The sequence below is a fragment of the Astatotilapia calliptera genome, chromosome 17 (assembly GCF_964374335.1).
Source record: "Astatotilapia calliptera chromosome 17, fAstCal68.1, whole genome shotgun sequence".
NCBI lineage: Eukaryota > Metazoa > Chordata > Actinopteri > Cichliformes > Cichlidae > Astatotilapia > Astatotilapia calliptera.
The window spans coordinates 8,737,996-8,759,602 of NC_137438.1; the positions used below are offsets into that span (position 1 = coordinate 8,737,996).

The following is a 21,607-nucleotide window of genomic DNA, read 5'->3' on the forward strand; positions in this document are numbered from 1 at the left end:
TCTGAGGAACATCCAGTGGTACTAGTCTGTTGTTTATTTAAGTCCTTAAACCACTTTGTGGGAGTGAAACAAGCTGTAAGCATCATAAATAGCATTACATATGTCATTTAATACCTAAAAAACACTAATTTGTTGCCACTTGATAAACTGACACTTGGTCTCCGTCTTGCATTTAGCTTTTTATCCACAAAATGTTCCAATATGAACACTTGTTAATTATGAACCTTGTACATTTTTATGTTTAAATATTAACTCCCTTGTGTTCAGGCACGTCCGGTGTCTGCCCGTCCCACCATGGCCGCCCTGCTAGAGAAGATGCCACCTGACTACACCCTGGCAACCTGCCCCGAGAAGCCACCCGATGACACCATCAAAGTAAGACCTGTTGTACCCCAGAAACCTGAAGACATCACCTCCAAGATGCCTGCCGACTGGAGGCAACAGCTACTCAGGCACATAGAGGCGAAACGACTGGACAGGGTATGTCAGTGCAGTGCACACACACGTAAGAGAGAAACACGCGTACACATAGAAAGCATTCGGAAGCCCTCCCTGTGTGTATTTGTGCAAGTCTGTGTTGTAAGGTTAACCAGATTCATGTCTGGCTTCATGTGTTTCCACTTCACACCGTCACTCTGTCAGCCTGACCGACCACAAACTCACTACGACAGACAGCGCAGTAAATTCTGTATTGTGATAAATATTTTGATCTTTTGTCGTGTCCTCAAATCGTCTTTCTTTTTGTGAACAAATAAAAGTCAGCAGGATCGTCTCCATATTAGGATTTTAATGGCGCTGAAAAAAAACTGTATTTTCACCTTTTTGTTTGTTTTGCACAATCACATGTTAAGGATCGTGCAATAGTATCACTGCAAAGGAGTAACATTTAGGAAAATACTTTCGTGACAGCTCAGTTATACTTTAGATTGATAAATAAAAAGCTACAGACTTGAAGTGCAGCTTAAACTGTCTAAAGGCAAAGTAATCCAATCAAATTCTCACATTTTGAGCACTGAGGATGGATTGAGCTGTTGAATGGTGTTTTCTGGATTTCTATCTTTCTTTGGCCTCCAGTTTTATACTTACCTGCAAACATGAGAGTGCTATCAGTCCTTTCATCTAACTCCCAGCAAGAAAGCGAATGAGCCTATTTTTGAAAATGTCAAACTAATTACTGAGAAGCAGTACCTCAGCAGACAGGACAATCAGACATGCTAGGGAGGAGGTCTGGAGCGTGCAGTTATGAAAAAAAGATAAAAACCTGCAGAATCTAAACAATATGATCCACCAAACCCATCACACGGTGCCTGATGCATCATCAAAAATGAAGTCTTTTGGTTATAGGTTTGGTTTAATTGTTTGTCAGATATGTTACGCGACAGCTAATCTAAAAGCCTTACATACAAATGTTGGAATGAACTGATCCACCTGTTGTTGCCTGTATGACGCACTGTTCTGTGTGTATTGACCGATCACTAGCTAACATTTCTCTGTGCTTTCAGCAGCTCTGCACTCTTGTTGTTGTTGCTGTTGTTGTATCTGTTATTATCAGTGTTATTGTTGTTTGTTTGTTTGTGGAGCTCACAGTGTGTTGTCGCCATGCTACAGCCCGCTGTGTTGGCTCCGCCCCTTCCTCCTCCTCCCCCCCCTCCCCACATTCACCCATGTCGTGTGATGTTGTCTTCTCCAATCAGAGTGGTGTCCTAAAGCACAACACGCTCACGCTGGGCATGCTCTGTCAGGGCGGGGGTCACGGCCAGGGGCGCAGCAGCACTTTGAACTTTAACCTTTACAATAACACTAAGCATGAGCCCTCTGCTGGCCGCTGGCTGCCACTACCTCCACCTCCGTCTGCTAACGCTGTGAGTATCCCTCCAAGAACAATGTTACTGATGCTTACAGTATATGATTAAAGACAACTTCAGCTACTCCCTCTTTACATTCTCGCCGCTAATACAAACTATTATTTAAACAAAACAATGACCATGCAATCTATTTTAGTCACTGTTATATGTTCCCTGTCTACAACCCAACAATAAGAATTGGAGAAAGCCATTAAAATCCCGTGGGTTTTTTTGTTTTTTTTCTCAGCATGACTTGAAATCATTCAGTGCCCAGTGTGGCAGCCTGGTGGTGGCTTGTTTTAAAGGATTTAAAACTTGAAATATGTCACTTACCATAACAACAAACAGAAACTTGTTTTTCCTTTCTTGCAGCAGTCACAGTCTGTCTGTCAAATTTTGTCTGACACATGTTAGGCATTCCTCATTTACAGCGTTTTCAATCATCTTAGGCCAGCTTAGCTGTTACCAGCTTTTAATATCGCTGTCATTTCTCCACGAAGTGGCACTAAACTCTGGAAAACAAACAGATTACTACTCAGGTTATTTTTCCAGGGATAAACCAATATATTGTTTCAATATCACATCAGCCTTATGAAGCTGACATCTTCTGAATGTAGTGCCCATTGATTTTCTGATAATCATTAATTATCGGTTTTGGACTGGTTTAGAGGCCCAGAGGAAGGGCAGAATGACTTTAACCCTCTAAGGTCTGACTCATGAGTGCTAGGTGATAGCCTAGCACTCATGAGTCTATATTTACTCTATATTTTGGAGACAGATAGAATTGACTCTTTTTAAAAAAAAAAAAAAAAAAAGGGGGGGGGGGGGGCTATAGTTAGGGTTGGAGCCATCGCTGATGATGTCTTAGAAGGTGAAAACAAGTACTTTTTTTAAAGACACATTCTTTGTTTCTTTGCAACAGCAAAAAAACCCCAATATAAACTATAAACATCAGTATCTGAAATGGCAATAGACCAAATTGCTATTTCAAACTTTTTAAAGTTTCAGTCGCTATTTCTGTGAATATCTCAGTGGTTTGATGTGGGCACGGCTCATTTAGGCTTCAGTCACACAGGCCTGGGGACCAGATGGTGACAATCTAGCAACCACCAGTTGGTCACTAAGAAAAACTGTGTATTCTGCAGTCACTTCTCGAGTATTTGTAGGAGGTTGCTGCCAGTCACTGGTTGAAATAGGTTGCAGGTTGCCATCGTTTGCCAGCAGTTTATATGGAAGATGGTGATTTGTCTGCAAAAGTAGTACAACTGGGGAAAAGTGCTACACAAAATGGAAATGGAGTCTAAGTAAAATTAACGCCTGTTGAAATGTGTTACTTTTATTTTGAAGGGCATTTTACTTAGACTCCATTGGCATTTTGTGTTACAATTTTTCAAGGTTTTTTCTGAAAAACTCCTCTCATTTAAGCGGGTTTTTAGGGGGGCTTTTGGTGTGGGAAAAAGGGGGAATCATAAAAACAATCTGTTCACGTTGAGCACGATATCACAGGTTTTATCACCGCCTAACATGACTTCATCTCGAAGGAGAAAAATCTGTTCCAGCTCTGTTCATTCTTCCAACTGAATCTCAGATGAGCTGTCTGAAACTCCAGGAGATAATAGGAAGACATGACTGGGGTAGCTAGAGTTTAATGTTCATTGTCAGTAATGACCACTTTGTCTCTTTCAGACCCCGTCTCAGCAGGGTGGCGTGCTGGACAATGACCAGGAGGGGGTGTCAGGAAGCAACCAGTGGGCTCCCTATTCACTCGGCAGGAGGGACGTCCCACCTGACAACCTGTTAAAAAAGGTGAGACCTGTTCACATCTTAGTGAAGCATCTCATCTCTGTTTTTATGCTGAGCATCTTCTCAGTGATAAAGATAACTATTTGTGCAATTACTCTTAATCACACGTTACATGTATTCCCGCTCTCCTTCCACAGAGCGCCCATTCCCATAACCCTTCCCATCAATCACACAACACCATGATCGTCACTTCCTCTTCCTCCTCCTCGGCCACTACACCTCATCGTGTGGTGGGTCAGCAGGGCTACGATGGGATGATGAACAAAGGAGGCCAATACAACCAAGGGATGCAGCTGTCAGTGGTTCCGTCTGGGGGGCCGGGACAGTACCAAGGCAACATGTCCCAGGGTATTGGCAATAAAATCATTTTATTTCTATTTATAAATGTTCACAAGGAGACTTTTTTAAGCAAGAATGTAGAAATCTTGATTAGCAGCAGTAATCCATGGGCCTCACATTAACAGCATGTACACATATCTATTTTAGAAGCTTTGTTTTAGAGTTAGATGCTACCAGCCTGTTTTTCTCCATACAGCCCCTGGACAGGCCTACCCCAGCGGTGGTCTGCCTATGGCCCTGTCCCAATCCGGAAACCAACCCCAGTACAACCCCCATACCTCTCACACCTCCCATCAGCCCGCTACCAATCCTCAGTACCATGTCAACCAGGGCATGGGCCATAGCAACCAGGTCGTTATGACCACCCACACCAACCCACGGCCTCAGAGCGCTCGCTGCCTGTTGCAGACTAAAGGCCAGAAGAGCACGGATGGTTTTCAGGAGCAGGTATCTGTCTGTCTGTCTGTTCATGTGTCTGCCTGCACCAACCACACCAAAAGCAATATTGGAGGTCTTTTCAAAAATGGGCTCTTCTAATATTACTATATACAGTATTACTTATACTACTATTACGTATGCAGTATAGGGGAAGGGATATTTCCGTAGCAGTAAATGTGAATGCTTTGATGGAATAAATATGCTCCTGCATGTAGGGTTACCTCTCAGTAACTAATTTCAGCTTTGTTTAGCTCTATCTTTACTGGAAAAATTGTTCCCCTCAATCTCCATGATCCGCTGTTTGGTAACTAACCCGCAAACTAATCTCTCATAGAGCGATTAGTGCTTGTTTACATCAGTTTCATTAATAGGAGGACACGGAGGGTTCAGATTAGATGCTCAGTTTCGCAAGGAGAATTTATTGATACCAGATATAACCATAGTTACCGGAGTTACATTTTCACAGTAGCACTCACTCTGTTAATAAAAAGAAAGCTAGACTTTGCCCCTGTGGCATCACACAGTGGTTTTTTGGAGTTCTGTGTTGAAGCTTGACGATTACGGCGCCATCCTTCGCCACCTTTCTTTGGATGAAACCAAAAGGGTGGAACACTAACTTATCAGCTAACACTAGTTAGTGTTCTCTCACAGACTAGCTAGGTTTATTCAAAGATTTGATGTGTATATCATACAAATACCTACTAGTGGCTGCTAGTTTGTGCTAATTACAATTAAAAACAAGATGCTGAAATATTAATTTACAGATTTACAGACTTGGATGGGCTGACCAGAACCAAAAACCAAGTCTAGATGTGTAGCTTTTGACAGGCTGTAAACATGTTTTTTTTTCTGATATAAACTAGGCCAACATTGGAATCCATGGGGAATTTACTCACTTTTGGAGCCAGCCTCAACTGGCCATTTGGGAAATTGCAATTTTCCCGCCCGTACAAGATTAACTTTTAAACTGCAGACCTTGCTTTGCTCTTGGATTAGACCAATACAAGGCAGCAGTCAACTAAAGGGGGAAATCTTGAGATATCTCATGCTTCTAAATGCAATTTTAGCCACTTGACTGCAACAGCCTGGGCTGAAACATTTTAAAAAGTGACAGAGATGGGATTAAATTAGATTAGACATTTCAAAGCATGAGATTAGAGTGCCAGTTGAGGTGGGAACCTGAAGATCTAAACAAAAAGCAAAGATCTCAGTGCCTCAGCTGTTGCTCCATAAAAGACCTCCAATACAGCATAGGTGCCAAAACATATTGCCCGTCACACACGAGCGCACTTCCACATGTTGTCTGGTCACTGTCTGTCTGTGCGGTGATTTTTCACAACTTTGTATTTCACTTTCAGTTGTTGTCTTGTCTTTTCTTTTCTTTTCTTCCTGTATCTCTCCCTCCTCTCTCTGTAGCTGTGCGTGAGAATAGAGAAGAACCCTGGTCTCGGTTTCAGTATCTCTGGTGGCATCAGTGGCCAGGGGAACCCCTTCAAACCCTCCGACATGGTACGAGCTGACCCGGCCTGCCAGCCAATCGCAGCCTCCCCGGTTTTACCTCAGAGTTGCCATGGAAACTGCTGCTTGTTACTGCAGTGTTTTCTTTCTCTGTCTGTTTGTCTGTCTGTGGGGCAACCGCTTAACGTGGTTAGCTGTGGGTGTGTTTGAGTGCATAATGTTACATGTAGGGCTGTGCTATTAATTTGATAAAGAAACACTAAGGTGTGATTGGGGGTGTTTCCAAAACTAAATCTGAGCATTGTTAGACTCACTAGTGATTATGATACTTGAGTCTGACATACTTTAATTTTAGGGTTGTTTTGATGTGATCTAAATACCTGCACAGCATCCAGGGCAAAGCTCCTTGTTTGGTTGGTCAGCAAACTTTAAACTGCTATGTCCACATGCATGCAAATATAAGATAAGCCAAACTCTCTTATCATTCCTACTTCTGAGTCTGACAGTGTCTGTCAGTGTATGCCAGGACAGAGAGCCTGTTGGGGTTGCAGCTCCCCAAGGCCTGCTGCACATGGCAGTCTGTCCTAGAAACACACTGCTGCAGTCAGTCTAAAGGAGCGATGCTGCTCGTGGTGCTCTGACTGCTATTTTGGGAAAGCTGCTCAGTTCTGGGACACCGTGGGTGATTTCAGATGTTCACCACTTTGATCTAAGGACAGGGTTATATGACAGATTTTGACTGACTGTTATTCTGAGCAACAGAGGAGACGACTGCCCTATAAATAGAAAGCACACAGAAAGAGTGCTTTCCATTGCACCCTTGCAACAAACGGGGAAGTTTCTTCCGAGTCGGGAGTAGACTGATTATGTGGAAACTGTCAGTTCATCATTTTAGTTTTTGAAGCAGACAACTGGTGAAACAGTTGCTGACTCGTGCAGTTATTTTAATCCTCCCTCCTCTGCTTGTATCCATAGGTCTTGCACTAGCTGCAGTTTGTACATTATTAATGCCGCGTTACACGGGCAGAAAATGGAGTCAATGCAGATGAACATCTTGTCAGAGGAATACGAGATAAGGTTACGTTATCTATCCAGTTAGTGTGGAGCAGTGGGCATTGTGGAACACTTGGTGACGTTTCACTTTAGAACCGAACGCTTGCTTTTACCATACATACTGTGGCGTCCGGCGAATGGCGAAAGTGGACGTGTCAGTCAGTCACTGCTCATCTGCTGGATATTCGCAGTGATTCCCACTGAGTCGTCAGCATGTATGGTTCAAAGGAAATGTTCTAAAGTGAAATATTGATTTAGATGTCCCCTGTGTCATGTTATATAGACTGTATGTCTGCTTTATCTAACTAACCCACAGGGTCACATGGAGGGAGCAGATGGAGGATATTTGTCTGCTGTCAAAGTTACAGTGCCGGGATACAACCGCAACTGTTACAAGCATCCTCCTCTGAATCCTTGTTCTCGCTGTTGTTTCATTCACACGTGAGAGGCATCAAGCGGAAGCCATTAACGGGTGCTTCGGAGTTTTATCAGCGGTAGTCACCTCGGGCGTCAATTTGTCACCAAATTCAACTCAAACTAGAAGCAGATGCCTTTGATTATTCTTTGAATCTCTTTTCTGGCCTATTCGTGAGAGTGTATCTGTTTGTCGTCTGATGTGTTTGCAGCTATTTTTGGTTAAAGCCAGTGTTAGCTTTCAGATGAACTCGAGGTGAAAGAGTTAACAAGGGCTGTATGTTTGAAAACAGCTTGACTACTAAATTATACATCTGTGGTTTTGGATCCCCAGAGCCTACTACAGCTGTGGCTATTCCACAGGGCTGTGGCTCCCCCTGGTGGACAGCTTGTTATTTGCACTCGTGCTTTGATGGGTCTGGGACATGCCCACATGTCCAGGTGAATCACAGATGGTACAGTAGGAAATTGGTATCAAAACCACCAAATATAACACAACTATACAAAATAATTAAATCTATATTTGCTTTTAACTCTTTACCTAACAGAAAAAAATACCTTCTTTAAAAATGTAGCTTTATCTGTCTCTGTTTTTTGCAGAGAAACAGAATAATCTCCAGGCTAGATCTCCAAATAATTGAAAGTTTACAAAATATACCTCTTTAAGTACCGCTCTCATGTACCTGATGATAAATTTTTTCCTCTTTCAAAAATCTATCAGAAGTCATCAACAGGTGTCTAAAAAGAAGCAATGATGATAATAGCCTCGATGTTGGACTTACAGGACTCACTGAGGCCCTCTAAGCCACTGGGCCAGTTTTACGTCTGCCTAATTAGGACTCAGCAAGCAGAGACAGGGAATTAGTTCATGTATCGACCAGATTGGGATCTGGGCTTTGATCTTTGAGCTTCTCAGGGTCGGTTTAAGAACAGAAGACTGAAGGTTTTAAGGATCAGAACACGGATTTTATTATGTTTTCTTTTTGTTAAATCTGGGTCAGGAACATTTGAAAATCCAATTTTCTGTCCCTTCTGTTGTTAGATGTACTGTTGTTGCGCACTGAGCTGCTGAGATACAAACACATGTTACATGTTTAAAGGAAAAGTCTAAAATCCCCGTGTGAAACATTACTAATATTGTTCCCGATTGTGTAGAAGTTTTTTTTGGAGATGGAAGGATTTTGCAAGATGCTGCAGCTCTGTGTGCAACTGCTCTGTTGTGTGTAAATGTTTAATTGGTGTGACTAATGCTACACAGTTTTAGCCCCTACTAAACTTTTTTGAAAAGTACAGTGAGCTTCATATTAGATCAGAAAGGCCACGCTGTCGTACCCGTTCGAGGTGCCGACGCCGTAAAGAATGGACACAAATAACGGCGTCGTACACAGCATTTTGCAGGCAAAATGAAACCAGTTTGTATCCTGGTGAAGAAATTATTTTATCTGTATATGCATGCATGAGGCTCACTGTATACTAAATGTCACTGTTTTCACGTGGAGTCACTGAACTAACCCTTCCCCTGTGGAATTGTTTAACATGCAATATATGTGTTTGTTCTTGCATTCTCTCTCACAGACTGTAGTATGTAGGTGCTGCTGCACTCTCACTACTACACGTCCTATTTGTCACCTCTCTATGGCAAATATATCCGTGTGTTCAACACAACCTGTTGAACCGTGTTGAGTCGATACAGGTGCATTGTCCTACACTTTCTGTGTCCAAAAACATCTTTCAGCTCTCGGTGAAAAGATGTTGGTGTTTTTACAATCTCTGCCTTGGGTTATTGAGGGAAAATATGGGGGATGAATTTTTCTTCTGCCCTGCCCGCGACCTACTTCCTTCCCATAGTGAGAAACCCATCCCACGTCTACTCTTCTTCCCATAATCTTTAAATATTTACTGTATATATTTATATATTTATATATATGCCAAGTCTATATTGTTAAAAAGAGCTGCTAAATTTTTTTTGTCTCTTCGGGAGGGCTTTATCACCCAGTGTTTGTAAATTTTAAGAGAGCCGCTAATCTGAAGGAAACACAAGCACCTTACAACATAACAGTTTCAGTGTCAAAATATGTATGCAGTATTTGCATGCCTCTCCAAATTGTGAACAAAGAGAATGCTTTGATGAACTGGCCATATATTTAAAAGTGATTTATTTATTTATTTATTTATTGGGAGGGTTGGATATTGAGTTGAGAATGAGAAGGCAAAGATTCTAAACCATCGTGTCCCTGTGTTGTCCTAACGGTGTATCATTTTGACTTATAGGGTATCTTTGTTACTAGGGTACAGCATGACGGGCCTGCCGCCTCCGCCCTGCAGCCCGGAGACAAGATACTGCAGGTAACACCCGCTCACTCGCCATCACATAGACATCACAAACATCCACATCTTGTCCCTTCCATTCCCAGCCCCACCCTTTTTTCTTATTAAACTGTGAGGTGAAAAGCAAGGGTGTAGTCATCCTACTGAATCTTTATGTTAACTGTAGATTGTGTGTGTGTGTGTGTGTGTGTGTGTGTGTGTGTGTGTGTGTGTGTGTAAGGCTTTCCTGCTAAATATTCTACCTGTATGTGTGTGTGTGCGTGCGTGCCACCTCAAAATATCAAGCACCACCCCCCACATACACCCGTGCGCCTTTGAGTCAAAGATCACAGTCAGATTTAAGTAGCTTTTAGCAATGTGTCATTTGTTATTCATTGCTGTAATGACAATGGGAAAAGCTGAAATTGCAGTAAAAGTTACAAATGGAGCACATGTAATCTCATAAAAACAGCTGAACTGACTTCTAATCTACTCGGATAAACAAAACTGACAGGCACCTGAACCTGTCACTGGAGATCATCCTAAAGCAAATTACAAAGAGCATTTAAATCCCATAAAATGTAAAACAGTTGAACTGGACATCTTATACACAGGATAAAGGTAGGGTAATTGCAGATATACAGGTTCGCCATTGTAGTTTTTCAAGCGTGGGAAATAAATAAAATGGCACAGGAGATTTTTACAAATGGAAAAAAAACCCCTCTTTTTGCTTTAAATAGCTATTGGTTGGTATTTCCTACAAAGGTGCAGTGTTAGTTTTGTTCACTTGTGAAATGCCATCAGAGCACAGAATGTTGGGAGGAGGGTATTGAATCACACAAATGTGATCTACTAAGACGTACAGCTTAGTTTTCTGCAAATTGCACTGAATTTAGCACCAAAAGGAAGCATGTCAATTTTGGACCCTGTGTGGCTGTGATAGTTGCTGTTAGAAGTGTTAATTTGTTTAATGGGAAGAGGAGAGGTTATCAGAACAAGTGTGTAATTTGCGTAGGCGCACGGTTTAAAGCTTTGACTTTGTCCTGCAGCTCTTCACTGAGTCCTCACCGTGAATGTTTAATATTTCTGGTCCTCACTGAAACTGGTGTTTTAATGAAACAGAGCAGAATTGAAATGAGCCAAACTTAATGTGTGGGGAGAATCCCAGTATGAGGGGTATTTTTTTTTACTGATCTGTGGTTTTACATCCATTACCAACCAAATTTAAAGGGCTGTCAAAATACAGCTTCTGGAGCTCAAACAGATCTGAAGTGTGTTAGATTAATGTCTCAGTGCAACCTTGCAGTAAAAAGCACCTTGAGGCAACCGTTGTTGTGGTTTGTTGCTATATAAATAAAATTTAATTCAATTGAGTATCTTCAGCCTCACACAGAAAAAGAAGTAATGCGCACATTTGCGAATGCGATAAACAGCGACTTCATTAACACGCGGATGGGTCAGGATCTGATGATAAATAATCTTTGTGCTCTACTACACATTGTAAAGGTCAGCTTCCTGCATGTTCGCTGGATGAATTCTGCTTTACATTATGTGGTCTGCAACCCAGACGACCCAGAGAATGCCCGTCCTTATAGTTTCCTCCCGTATAATTTTAATTTTAATCCTTACATAACGCCCAGTGAAGCAGTGAAAACTCACTGTTTGACCACAGTTATTTACTGAACTCCAGAAGCAGGATGTCAGAAAAAGCCTGAATATCAGGTACAATATAAGTGGCTTGTGATGATTTCTAATTAAGTCAATAAACGTCCATGTTTTAGGACTAGCGACCACTTGAATAAACAATTTCAATGATCAGTAGAAATCCATGGGTTACGTCTTCACATTATTAGAAAGCTGTTCTTAATATAAAATAGCTTCAGCCGAGGCCTTAGATTTGAAAGCACCTGAACACAGCAGGTGGGTTATTTTTTTTAAATGTATTTTTACCCATGAACACAATCTAACATGGTTTCATTTGAAGTAAATATGAGTAAAACGATGTAAGTACGCAAGTACAAGTTATTTGGATTGATGTGCCTCGCAGCAATGTTTTCCCCATCAGCCAAATAATAATCGAACATCCGCCTCCCATGTAAAGCAGTCCAATTGAATCAATAAACAGTAAACAGCAACAGTAGAAATCGCACTCTCGCACCACGCTACACGCATTTTATTGAGATAGATTGAGGTCAAAATAAGACGTCAGTGCTTTACGGTAATAGCTCAGCCTCCCTCACCCCCCATGTGCCATTCCTTTCATGTTTCCCTCTCTCCTCCCCCTTCATCTTCTTTCCACAGACTTACAGTGTAGCTGGATGAATTCATGTGAAAGCCCTTTTTTGTCTTTACCCCTTCTCTCTCTCTCTCTCTCTCTCTACAGCATGACTGTGTAGCTCCTCCTCTTCTCTCTCTTTTTCCCAACAGTGATGTGTTACTGAGATAATGATGGCAGTGACCCTCCATCCTTCCACAAAACACTCACACATAGACATGTGTATGGGAAACTTAAACGAGCCGCAGCACATATACCTCTATACACACGTGCACCCACACACATGCTGTTGACTGTGCTGCGTGTTTGCCTTGCAGGCTAATGGACATAGTTTTTTACACATGGAGCACGAGACAGCCGTCTCTCTGCTGAAGAGTTTCCCGCGGACGGTGGACTTGATGGTTCTGAGAGACAGCAGCACGCGCTAAAATAGTTTTTAAAAACAAACAAAACAAATACAGCAACGCTTCTCTACTCTGCTCATCGCCATCCCACGCCATCCCACCTGCCCTCCTCTGGAGGTTTATGGAACTGAAAATTGAGCCACATTTTCCCCCCCTTTTTTTGTTTTTTTAAAACATTTTTAAGGGAACAGTCAGACATTTATTTGCCTATTGCTGGACCAAAGGCAAATACCAGTGCCAAATGTACCATAGGAAACATATCGGCTCTTCTGTCTACCGGCGGTCAGCGATCTGATCTGATCGACGGCTGGACGGACCGCAAGAGGACTATACACTTTAAAGTTCCTACAGGGCTGCTGCAGTTTGGATTTTGTGGTTGGTTTGTGATTTAAGCTGCCATCTGAGCGGTCAGTCTGAGTAGTTTTTGTCGGTTAGTTAGATTTTGGGATATTTTTCTTTCTTTTCTCCACTGCCGTCCATTGTGAATTTAAAGTATTTTGTTTGGTGTAGCACATGGTTCGCTTTCCTTGTTCTTCACAGCTTTATTGTTTCTTTCGCATCTTCCGTCTTTTTCCCCACTTTTCAGTCCTTTTTCTATCACCGTCTTTGATTTTCATACTCCTCCGATATATTTTTTGTTCTGTTCTGCAGGTTATTGCCTCCACTGTACAGAAATTGAAACTTAAGACTCTGCCTTGTGTACATACATAGAGATTCAGCTTGTTAGAACTCTCCTTGGGGCCTGAGCAGACAGCTCTTAAAAGTTTATGATTCTTATGATTATTGTTGATAAACTATATTCTCAATTCCCTCCTGTGGAAATACAGGGGTCGTTTCTTCAAATGGTTTTCTAAAGAGTATATCACCGTTTTATCTGTATAGAAAACACTTTTCATAGTTCATCACTGCTACTTGTTTTTTTTTTCTTTTCTCTTAAAAAAAGCTGTTGCTTGCACAGCTGTGCTGAAAGGAGCTAAAGCAATATTTCTGAGGCTCGGCCCATTGAGCTTTTCAGCAGAGCCTTACTTGTCCTGCAGTGCCATCTATTGAGCAAGTCATGCTAATGTTTACACACACTGCCATGCACATAAACTAACAGGCAAATACACACATAAAATTACACATATCTATTCTCTGCAATGTTGCATAATGCATCCCTCATTTTAGAATATCATTTCCATTATAAAACTGGTCCATTAATATTAACGGTGCCATCTTTTTAAAGTCCTGTCTTATGTTGTGCAGTGATGTCACATCCCTTTTGATGTGTTTATAAAGTCACAGCATGCTTTTACATCACTGGACACTGACAGATGTCCAGAAGCCAACAGAAAATGGCTGTCTCTACTCTCTAGAAGACTCTAGACGTATTAAAGCACTAAGTGCTGCTTGTTGATCTGTGCCATATGCAGCCTCCTCGGCTGTATTTACAACAATATCAGAGCTTTACCTCTTTGTGGCCCAGCACACACTAAAATCAAAAACGTGGCTTCAATGAGCCGGTAAGCTGTTCTATAGTCGTTGACCCGGCTTCAGCATCTCCTCTGCTGAAGTCTCCTGACCTTCGGCCTTCCTGTGGAAAGCAGTGTGAGACACTAATGCCCCTACAAGCATCTGCAAGGTTTCATTTTAGGAGGATAAATCAGATATCGTCTCTTTTTTTGACAATCGGGGAAACATCTGATTTGTGTCACATGTGCTTTCGGTTACACTTGAATTGTAAAAGGTGGTGCTGATTGATACTCGGCATACACGGAAGGCTTGCTGAATTTGCTGGTAAATGCTCAAACTATTTAAAAGAGCAGGGAAAATGAAAGTTACGGTGGACCTGATGGGTCAACAGTACTGCAATTTAAGAAAACATCTGCAAACAGAAAAATGCTACAAAAGGTCACGAAAGAAAAAATCTTGGAAGAACACAATGGAAGTGTATTAGGGGAGATAATAATGTGACAGAACCAAAACATGCGAAGGGTTGCACCGACACACGCTTAAACGAAGTGGAGGATTCTTGTGAGGGGAAAACAAATGCAAGGTACTGTGTGTTTAAATCGCATAATAACATAAATATATGTTTGCTATTAGCCGATCACTGTTAGCTTCTCACGTCGGCAGCTGTTCCGTCATGCTATTGTGTCCCCAAAACACTTCCGTTGTGTTTTGTGAGGGTTTTTTTGTTTTTTTGTTTGATTTTTAGCTTTTGCAGCCTTATTCCATTTGCCAAAGTTTCCTAAAATTGCAGTGCATTTGACCTCTCAGGGCCACCGTAGCAATAGACTCTATGTAAAAAAGCAAAAAGAGGAAAAAAAACAAAACACCAAAACAGAGATTGAAAGCCTTTGCTCTGTAGTCTGACTTTTATAGTCACGCTTGAGAAGATATACTGACTAAAATACAGAGTCTCTTTTTGTCTTTATGTAAATGCACCATGGGTCTTGAAGGCATTTCATGGCAGTGAGTTTTGTTCTGTTCTGCATAACATCTGATGTTTCATCCGGAGCGAACCATCCTTCACTGTCCTTTTGATTTCACTTGACAGGTACCCTTTTTGTGCCAACTCTCCAAATACGATTTCCATCACTTTGTCAATAGGAGACACAACACGGCACAGTTTAATCATGTGGTTAGGAGATTTAACCACAGGTACCTACCCCGACCCTATTCAGAGTTTGAAATATCAAAGATATTGTGATGAGAACAGAGTAAAAGGTTTGATAATATAATTATTTTTTACTACATGTTTCAGGTAATTCTTTCTAAATATATTGATATACCTTAGCTTTGCTCAAAAATTGTGATATTTTATAATGACACTTATAACAAAGTTATGGATGGAAGTACGCACAGTATGACTTGGAGACCTACACATGTACTATCCAAAACTGTATAAAATGTATTTCTACTGTAATTGTGAATTTGTGTTATACAAATATATATTATATATATGTATATGACTATTTAAAAAAAATTCAGTCATTTTCTATGTGTTTAAACTGCTAAAAGAGCTGAACAAATGAGGGCGGTGTCACTGTACATAGCTGTGAATGAAATCCAATTTAAAAATGACTCATATTGATTGTGAATGTACTCATGCTTTCTGCAGTACCTACACCTACCCAACTTGAATGCTGCTTCTTCTGTTGTGTGACAAAAAGTACTTTGACCTCCGAAGAGAGAAACGCTGTCGAGTTTATAAGTTGGACAAATTTTAGTGACGATTTAACAGAAACTATTTATTTCTTTATTTATTTGCACATGCAAGTTGAAATCCTTCCAGTTTTAAGTTTGAGTATTAATGCGGAGAAATGTAATTGCCGAAGTATATATAATATATATCATGTGTTTAGAATGCATTTTGCAGACGCTATCTGTACATACTATTTAAGATACAGTTTTTACAAAAAATAATATATGTATAAAATTGAAAAAATGCTGTGCAGCGATTATACTGGAGCCATTTTGGGCTTTGGGACGTACCATTTTTTCAGTATATAAGAAGTGTTTTGAATAATGTACTAAAGTCTCTATTGTACAAATAATAAAAATGTCACTATTGGTAATATGGGCTTCTCCTGGTGCACTGAGCTGTTTTTAGGAGGGTGGAGGAATAAAACAACACTTTTCTTTCCATATTTATGCGTAAGGAAAAGGGGAGGCAGGAGAAAGGAGTGAGGAAAAAAATGAGTTCAAATGCAGATGCGGGAAATGCAGGGGCCAGAATAAGGAATGAAAGTAATGCTGCAGTGAAAGAAGCTGAACAGAACAGAGAAGATGGTGAAAGGTGAATATGGGAAAAAGTGAAATGGGAAAAGAAAAGGAACCGATGGATAAATTATGTGAAGGAAAAGACAGTGATGAGGATCGCCTCAGCAGGTCTGTGGGAGATTACAGTTACCTCTGTGGATTAAACTCAGCAGGGCCTCTCATCATCTCTGCAGATGCTCCTTTGTCTCTCTGTCCATTAGGCTAACAGCCTGACTCCTCTTCATCCCTCTTGATCCATCCATCTCATCTATTCTTGACACTTATCTGAGCTGTAGATCGCAGAGGGTCAGCCGAGTTCTGACAGGTGCCTCACAGTGTGTCTCTTCTGGGGCTCAAAACCCACGTTGAAGAAAAAGCTTGGCGCATCGCGGTAAGTATGAAAATCTTACTAGTTCATGCACACAGGTTACTCTGCAATTAAGGCAAACGATTTAACATGATAATTCAAATCCAGAAAGTAGTAATTGGTTCTTGTTGGGTCTGTGCTTCCACAAGCCCCGCTAGTTTAGAGACTTATTCCTCATGAAGAACACAAGACATAACAGAACATCTTCAACCGGTTTTTCACTCTCTAACGAGGGAAGTTTTGGTCAAGAACCAGCTCTTGGAGCTCACGCTCCTTACCTGTCTCATGCCCAAAATCCTTCAAAGAGCAGCTTCCCTCGCAGCTGTTACAATACACAGCACAGCACAAGCAGATCCCTCAGTAAACTCCCCAATGGTTCTAAGACAAGGCACTATGTGTGTGTATGTGTAAGCACCTGTATGCATGTGCAAGAACGTGTGTGTGTGTGCATGACTTCCTGCTCACCAAAAGGATCATAAAAGCAGGAAGCAACATCACAAGAAACAGATCTTTCAGATAGGATGTATCTGCAATAAAACCTCCCCCTGCACAGAGTGGCTGGAGAGGTGGTCAGAGACAAAGGGATGTCTTGATCCTATAGATTGAACTCAGACTTACAAATTTAAGAAACCCAATGACAACATTCAACAATTAGACTTAACAGTTCTATATGGAAATCTTAGTTGAAACCAAAACGTTTTATGAACTTAACCAGAAGCCTTCAATGTATGTAGTGGGAATTAGTGAAAAGGAAATTTAATGAGAATGAATCAATGAGTTCATTTGTAGGCCAACGAAAATCCCAGCTTTGAGGAGTTTGCATGTTCTCCTTGTACTCTGGGGTGACTGACAGACTGATAAGACTGTCCAGGATGCACCTCGCCTCTTGCCCTATGGCTGTTGGGATATGATCCAGCCCTCACAGTGATCCTGAAATGGATGGATGGAGTCCATTGCCCTGTGTGTTCAGTTACTCAGCAGTCATTTTGTCTACATTACACAGTATGGTGAAGTACGTGGGTTGTTTTGTAATTTGCCATTTAAAATAAGGCAAATGGGTTTTTTTCTATATATTTTCAAATTTTTTTAATATAATAAAAATTTATCCAAAAAGGTAATAAAGAAAATATGTAATTTCCTCAATGATGTCCAGTATTTTTGAATGCATCACAGATACATTAGTAGTTAGTTTTCAGTTTAACACATTGCACTCTAAACATGTGAGCAGCTCATAAAATATTTTGACTTACCTGCATAAAGTCAGCTGCATTGCTCAATCAACTATGTGCATCATTAACATTCAATACAAATAAATGCACATGTAACTGTAAACAAACAACACTAACAGATATTTGTCAAGAGGAATTTAAGTACCTGTTGATGATGTGTGTGATGTGTATTTTTAACACATCTGAGTTTTTGTCTCTGCAACCAAACTGAAAGTTAGATGCCTTTTTTCTAAACTCTCTATCCGGTGGCAGGTTTGTACCATTCCCGACTGTTCTCTTGGCATCAGAGCCCACTGTAGAACAAGTCTGCTTACTGTGGTATCAGCCGACAATAAACAATAGAGAGTAACACCGCACACACACACACAGGCGCCCACACACTAACGTACATTCTGGCAAAAAGCAGAATGACGCCCTTTTGTTCCCTTCCCTCTTTACTCTGTCTTTTACACACTGCATTGGACAAAAAGATACTTCTGTTTGCCACATGACCAACCCACTTACACAATCATGCATGCATTTACTCCCCACTCTGACTCATATATTATACTGGAATCAGAGTGACTGCTGGCGAGAATTTGTAAGAGATACAGAGCGAGAGTTTATGTGCACCCACCAAAATGGTCAATAAGCTCTTCTGACCTAATCAATAACAATACCAGAGCCTGGGTCCATGACCTGCATTCAGCTGCTGCATGCTTATGCTGATGGAAGTGTCCCTACCACTGCTCTACTGTCCACATGAAGACACAGGCGCAGTGTGTCTCCAGCATGCATGAACTCTGCTTTTCTAATGTCACTCTCTGAATGATTTCATCTTTTTAGTCTTACGGTTGTCTCTAAAGGTGATTTATGCTCACCCATTAAACACACCACGTCACAGTAAAACAAAGATAAACAAGGCAGTGGAACAAAAGGACACCATATCATTTAGGAAAAGCTACTCTTTGGCTAGTTGGATGAAATGATCAATAACAGTTTCCTGTCTATTAAACCAAGCATAGATTGCTTTTCATAGTTTAACATATCCTGGAAGTAGAGCTCTTCATCTTATATATCTATATGTAACTTTTAAAAAATATAGGTTAGCTAAATTTAGCAAACAGGAAATAATTTGAAAATGACTCTGAAAGAAATACTAAAATTAGGTGATGAAACCATACCATACGTGTCCATCTACTATGATGATGACCTATGTAAGAGATTAAATGCTTCCAGTCGCATAAGTGTGCTGCTTAAGGTAAAAGTGGACAGTTTATTGCCACTTCCTCTTAATAACTGACACAGTGACAGAGATACAAATGTCAGCTACATTCTTTAAAACAGAAAGCTTGCAAGAACCACTTAAATAACCACATTTATTAGTTTATTTATTTATATCCTTGCTATAATGATAAGTGCATGTGCATGTTTGTATTTACACTATGTGTTTCTTAATGGGTGTGCCAATGTCAATAAAACTTTGCACAAATATCATTGCACATACAGCAATTATACTTCACAGTGACCAAAATGTATATCTGCAACAGAATTTTGTTCAAGTCACAACTAAATACAAAATGAAGAATGTGAAAAGTGCAGCAGACCTGGCAAAAATTGCCCTTGGTGTAGGTTTTTGCTAGTTATGACTAATGAGTTGGCAAAATCTCTTCAGCTTTAAGTAACGACTGAAGCATTATGGATTCATATTTATTATTACGCTTACTTATTACTTCAGTGTTTCCCAGTACAGCTTGCTTAGCTTGCTGTTAGCTCTTGTGCTAGGCACAGCTTTTTGTGATGTCCTAACAGATGTGTCAGTGGTACAGATCAGGAGTTTGGGCTTCAGGTTTTCCTGAGCAATATTAATTGTACTTAGTTAGTCTGTTGCTTAGCAAAAATTAGCCAACAGGTGTATCTATTTTTTACCATCTCATAGTTTATGATTGGACATTGTCAACTGAGCTAATTGGTGTAGCAGGCAATAAATTAGCAATCCACCCATTGATCCATATAAAGTATATTCTGGGTCCAAAAAGCCAACATGGAAGCAGGAAATGAAATACAGACCCCAAAACTAGTGGGTGATATTGTGGTGGCATACTGTCTATGTGTAAAACATCTTGAGTGTTATGTTTTTTAAAAGGAAATGTTTCACAGTCCCACTAACCTGTCAGGAGACGTTTTAATTAATTATGGAAATTTACAGTTACATTCAAAAACACTACTCTATATAAATTTCCTCTCAAGGGTGGCGGTTAGTAAGTGTCAATATATGGCAATATATTCATTATTCGTCATGACAATGATCCCAAACACAATGCTGAAGCAGTAAATGCATGGGTAGAAAAACAGCATTTTTCTGGCTTGTGTAGCTTTAGGATCCCCACTTGATCACTGATAGCAAAACACCTCGCTTTTAAGAAACTTAATTCATGCAAAGGGCAAAGACAATAGGTCAAAAATACTGATAAATTTTGATTTCTATCACACAGAGTTTTATTTTTTTCACTGAATGGAGCAGCAGATGCTGATACTGATTGAGCATCCCCTGTGTCGCTCTGACTGGAATAGCAAAACTTTTTGCAACTCTTACTCAGAGACAGCCAGGAAACCAGGCTATGGCTCGCATAAAGGTAGAAAAGGAGGGACAACAGACTGCATGCTAAAGCTGAATGGGCATTATGGCTCTCTATATATACTCATATAGAGTCATTAGATTCTAAAGAAAGGCTTTATTTCTTTCCACTACTAAAGAGGACTTGCCTGGTAGGGATGTGGATCACTACAGTTTAGTGAGACAGGTCTGGTACAGGGGATGGTTTTCATCTACTCAGCACACTCAGTTTACCATGACAATATGGCTAAAACCACACAGGGATGAAGTGCCTGGACTTTTGCTGGGATTGCACCAGTGACATTTCAATTGGACCCCCTTGTATTTTTCTTTGTATGCACCCATGTAAGCTCCATAAACAGACATAACTGAGTGACAAGAGCCAAAGACTAAGCTGGGAACAGGAGAGGAAAGCTTTCATAGATTTAATGTAGTTAGATCAGTATCTGTAAACCCAAGTCTGTCCTCGGCATTGAGTGGATTAGATGTGGATAGGCAACCCAGAATAGACCGGGCTTTTATCCACTCCATACAATATGGCTGTTTAACATGACAATACCTGCAAGACACAAGCTCCTTATGAAGAGCCCCTCCAACCTGCTTCATCTGTGGTTTTGAGTGTGTGTGTGTGCGTGCGTGTGTGTGTGTGTGCGTGTGTGTGTTCGTCTCGCAGGACCGGTCGGACGGCGTTTTGAGTCAAGTCATCTGGGTGAAGAAATCGGTATTAGTTTAACCAAATGGTGACACAGGGAGCCTTGAAGTGAAAGAGGAACAGAGGGAGGGGAAAAACAATCACGCTATCATTATTACTCCGGGTTCTAAGTCCACGCGGTGATTGTCAGCGTTTGTTGACAGTGTCTGTGTCAGTTTTCTGACACTTTTTTCAACACTTCATTGAATTATATTTTCTCTTAACTACCGGACAGGTCGGTGGTGCCTGTTGTGGTGACAGTTTGGTGTCCCAGTTGGGTGAGCAGGCTGTCGCGGGACAGACGCTCACATCTGTGATAACAGAGTCGGATCGGTGTGAGCCAGGGGAGGAGGACTCGGCGTGCGTGCCACCATGCCTGTGCGACAGAAAGGTAAAGAAAATACTTGTTAGGAAAATGGACTTTCGGTCTGTAGTTACACGTCTATCTTATAATACTTCTGTGTTAATATTCTTATCGTATAACGCATTTTGTGACACCGAACGTATCACTTTTAATCACTCAAAAAGGTCGCGTTGATGTTGCGCTAGCTCCGCGAGGCGCTCTTATGCGTTAGCGCACGAAACTTGTGTGAAACACCTGCACTTTTAAACGAGGAACTATTCAGTGTACGTGTACACGACTTT

At 40.9% G+C, this 21,607-nt stretch overlaps 2 protein-coding genes across 13 annotated transcripts in view; both read left to right on the forward strand.

Moving 5' to 3' along the window:
* lrrc7 (leucine rich repeat containing 7) overlaps positions 1-15,895 on the forward strand; it is a 149,376-nt gene extending 133,481 nt beyond the window's left edge. For 4 of the 11 annotated variants that reach the window (XM_080291270.1, XM_026148022.2, XM_026148026.2 and 1 more), the window contains 8 exons: positions 268-480; positions 1,695-1,862; positions 3,531-3,650; positions 3,785-3,995; positions 4,183-4,433; positions 5,841-5,933; positions 9,621-9,695; positions 12,249-15,895. In XM_080291270.1, the coding sequence (XP_080147396.1) occupies positions 268-480; positions 1,695-1,862; positions 3,531-3,650; positions 3,785-3,995; positions 4,183-4,433; positions 5,841-5,933; positions 9,621-9,695; positions 12,249-12,359 (1,242 nt within the window). In that variant the 3' untranslated portion in view covers positions 12,360-15,895. Of the gene's footprint in view, positions 1-267; positions 481-1,694; positions 1,863-3,530; positions 3,651-3,784; positions 3,996-4,182; positions 4,434-5,840; positions 5,934-9,620; positions 9,696-12,039 lie in introns of all 11 variants that reach the window. The other 7 variants (XM_080291272.1, XM_080291277.1, XM_080291271.1 and 4 more) reach the window with 6 other exon arrangements.
* A 5,102-nt stretch (positions 15,896-20,997) lies between these two features.
* The window catches only part of LOC113009621 (discs large homolog 1-like protein), a 114,881-nt gene continuing 114,271 nt past the window's right edge, over positions 20,998-21,607 (forward strand). For both annotated transcript variants that reach the window (XM_026148058.2, XM_026148048.2), the window contains exon 1: positions 20,998-21,353. In XM_026148058.2, coding sequence (XP_026003843.2) covers positions 21,335-21,353 — 19 coding nt within the window. In that variant the 5' untranslated portion in view covers positions 20,998-21,334. The remainder of the gene's footprint in view (positions 21,354-21,607) is intronic.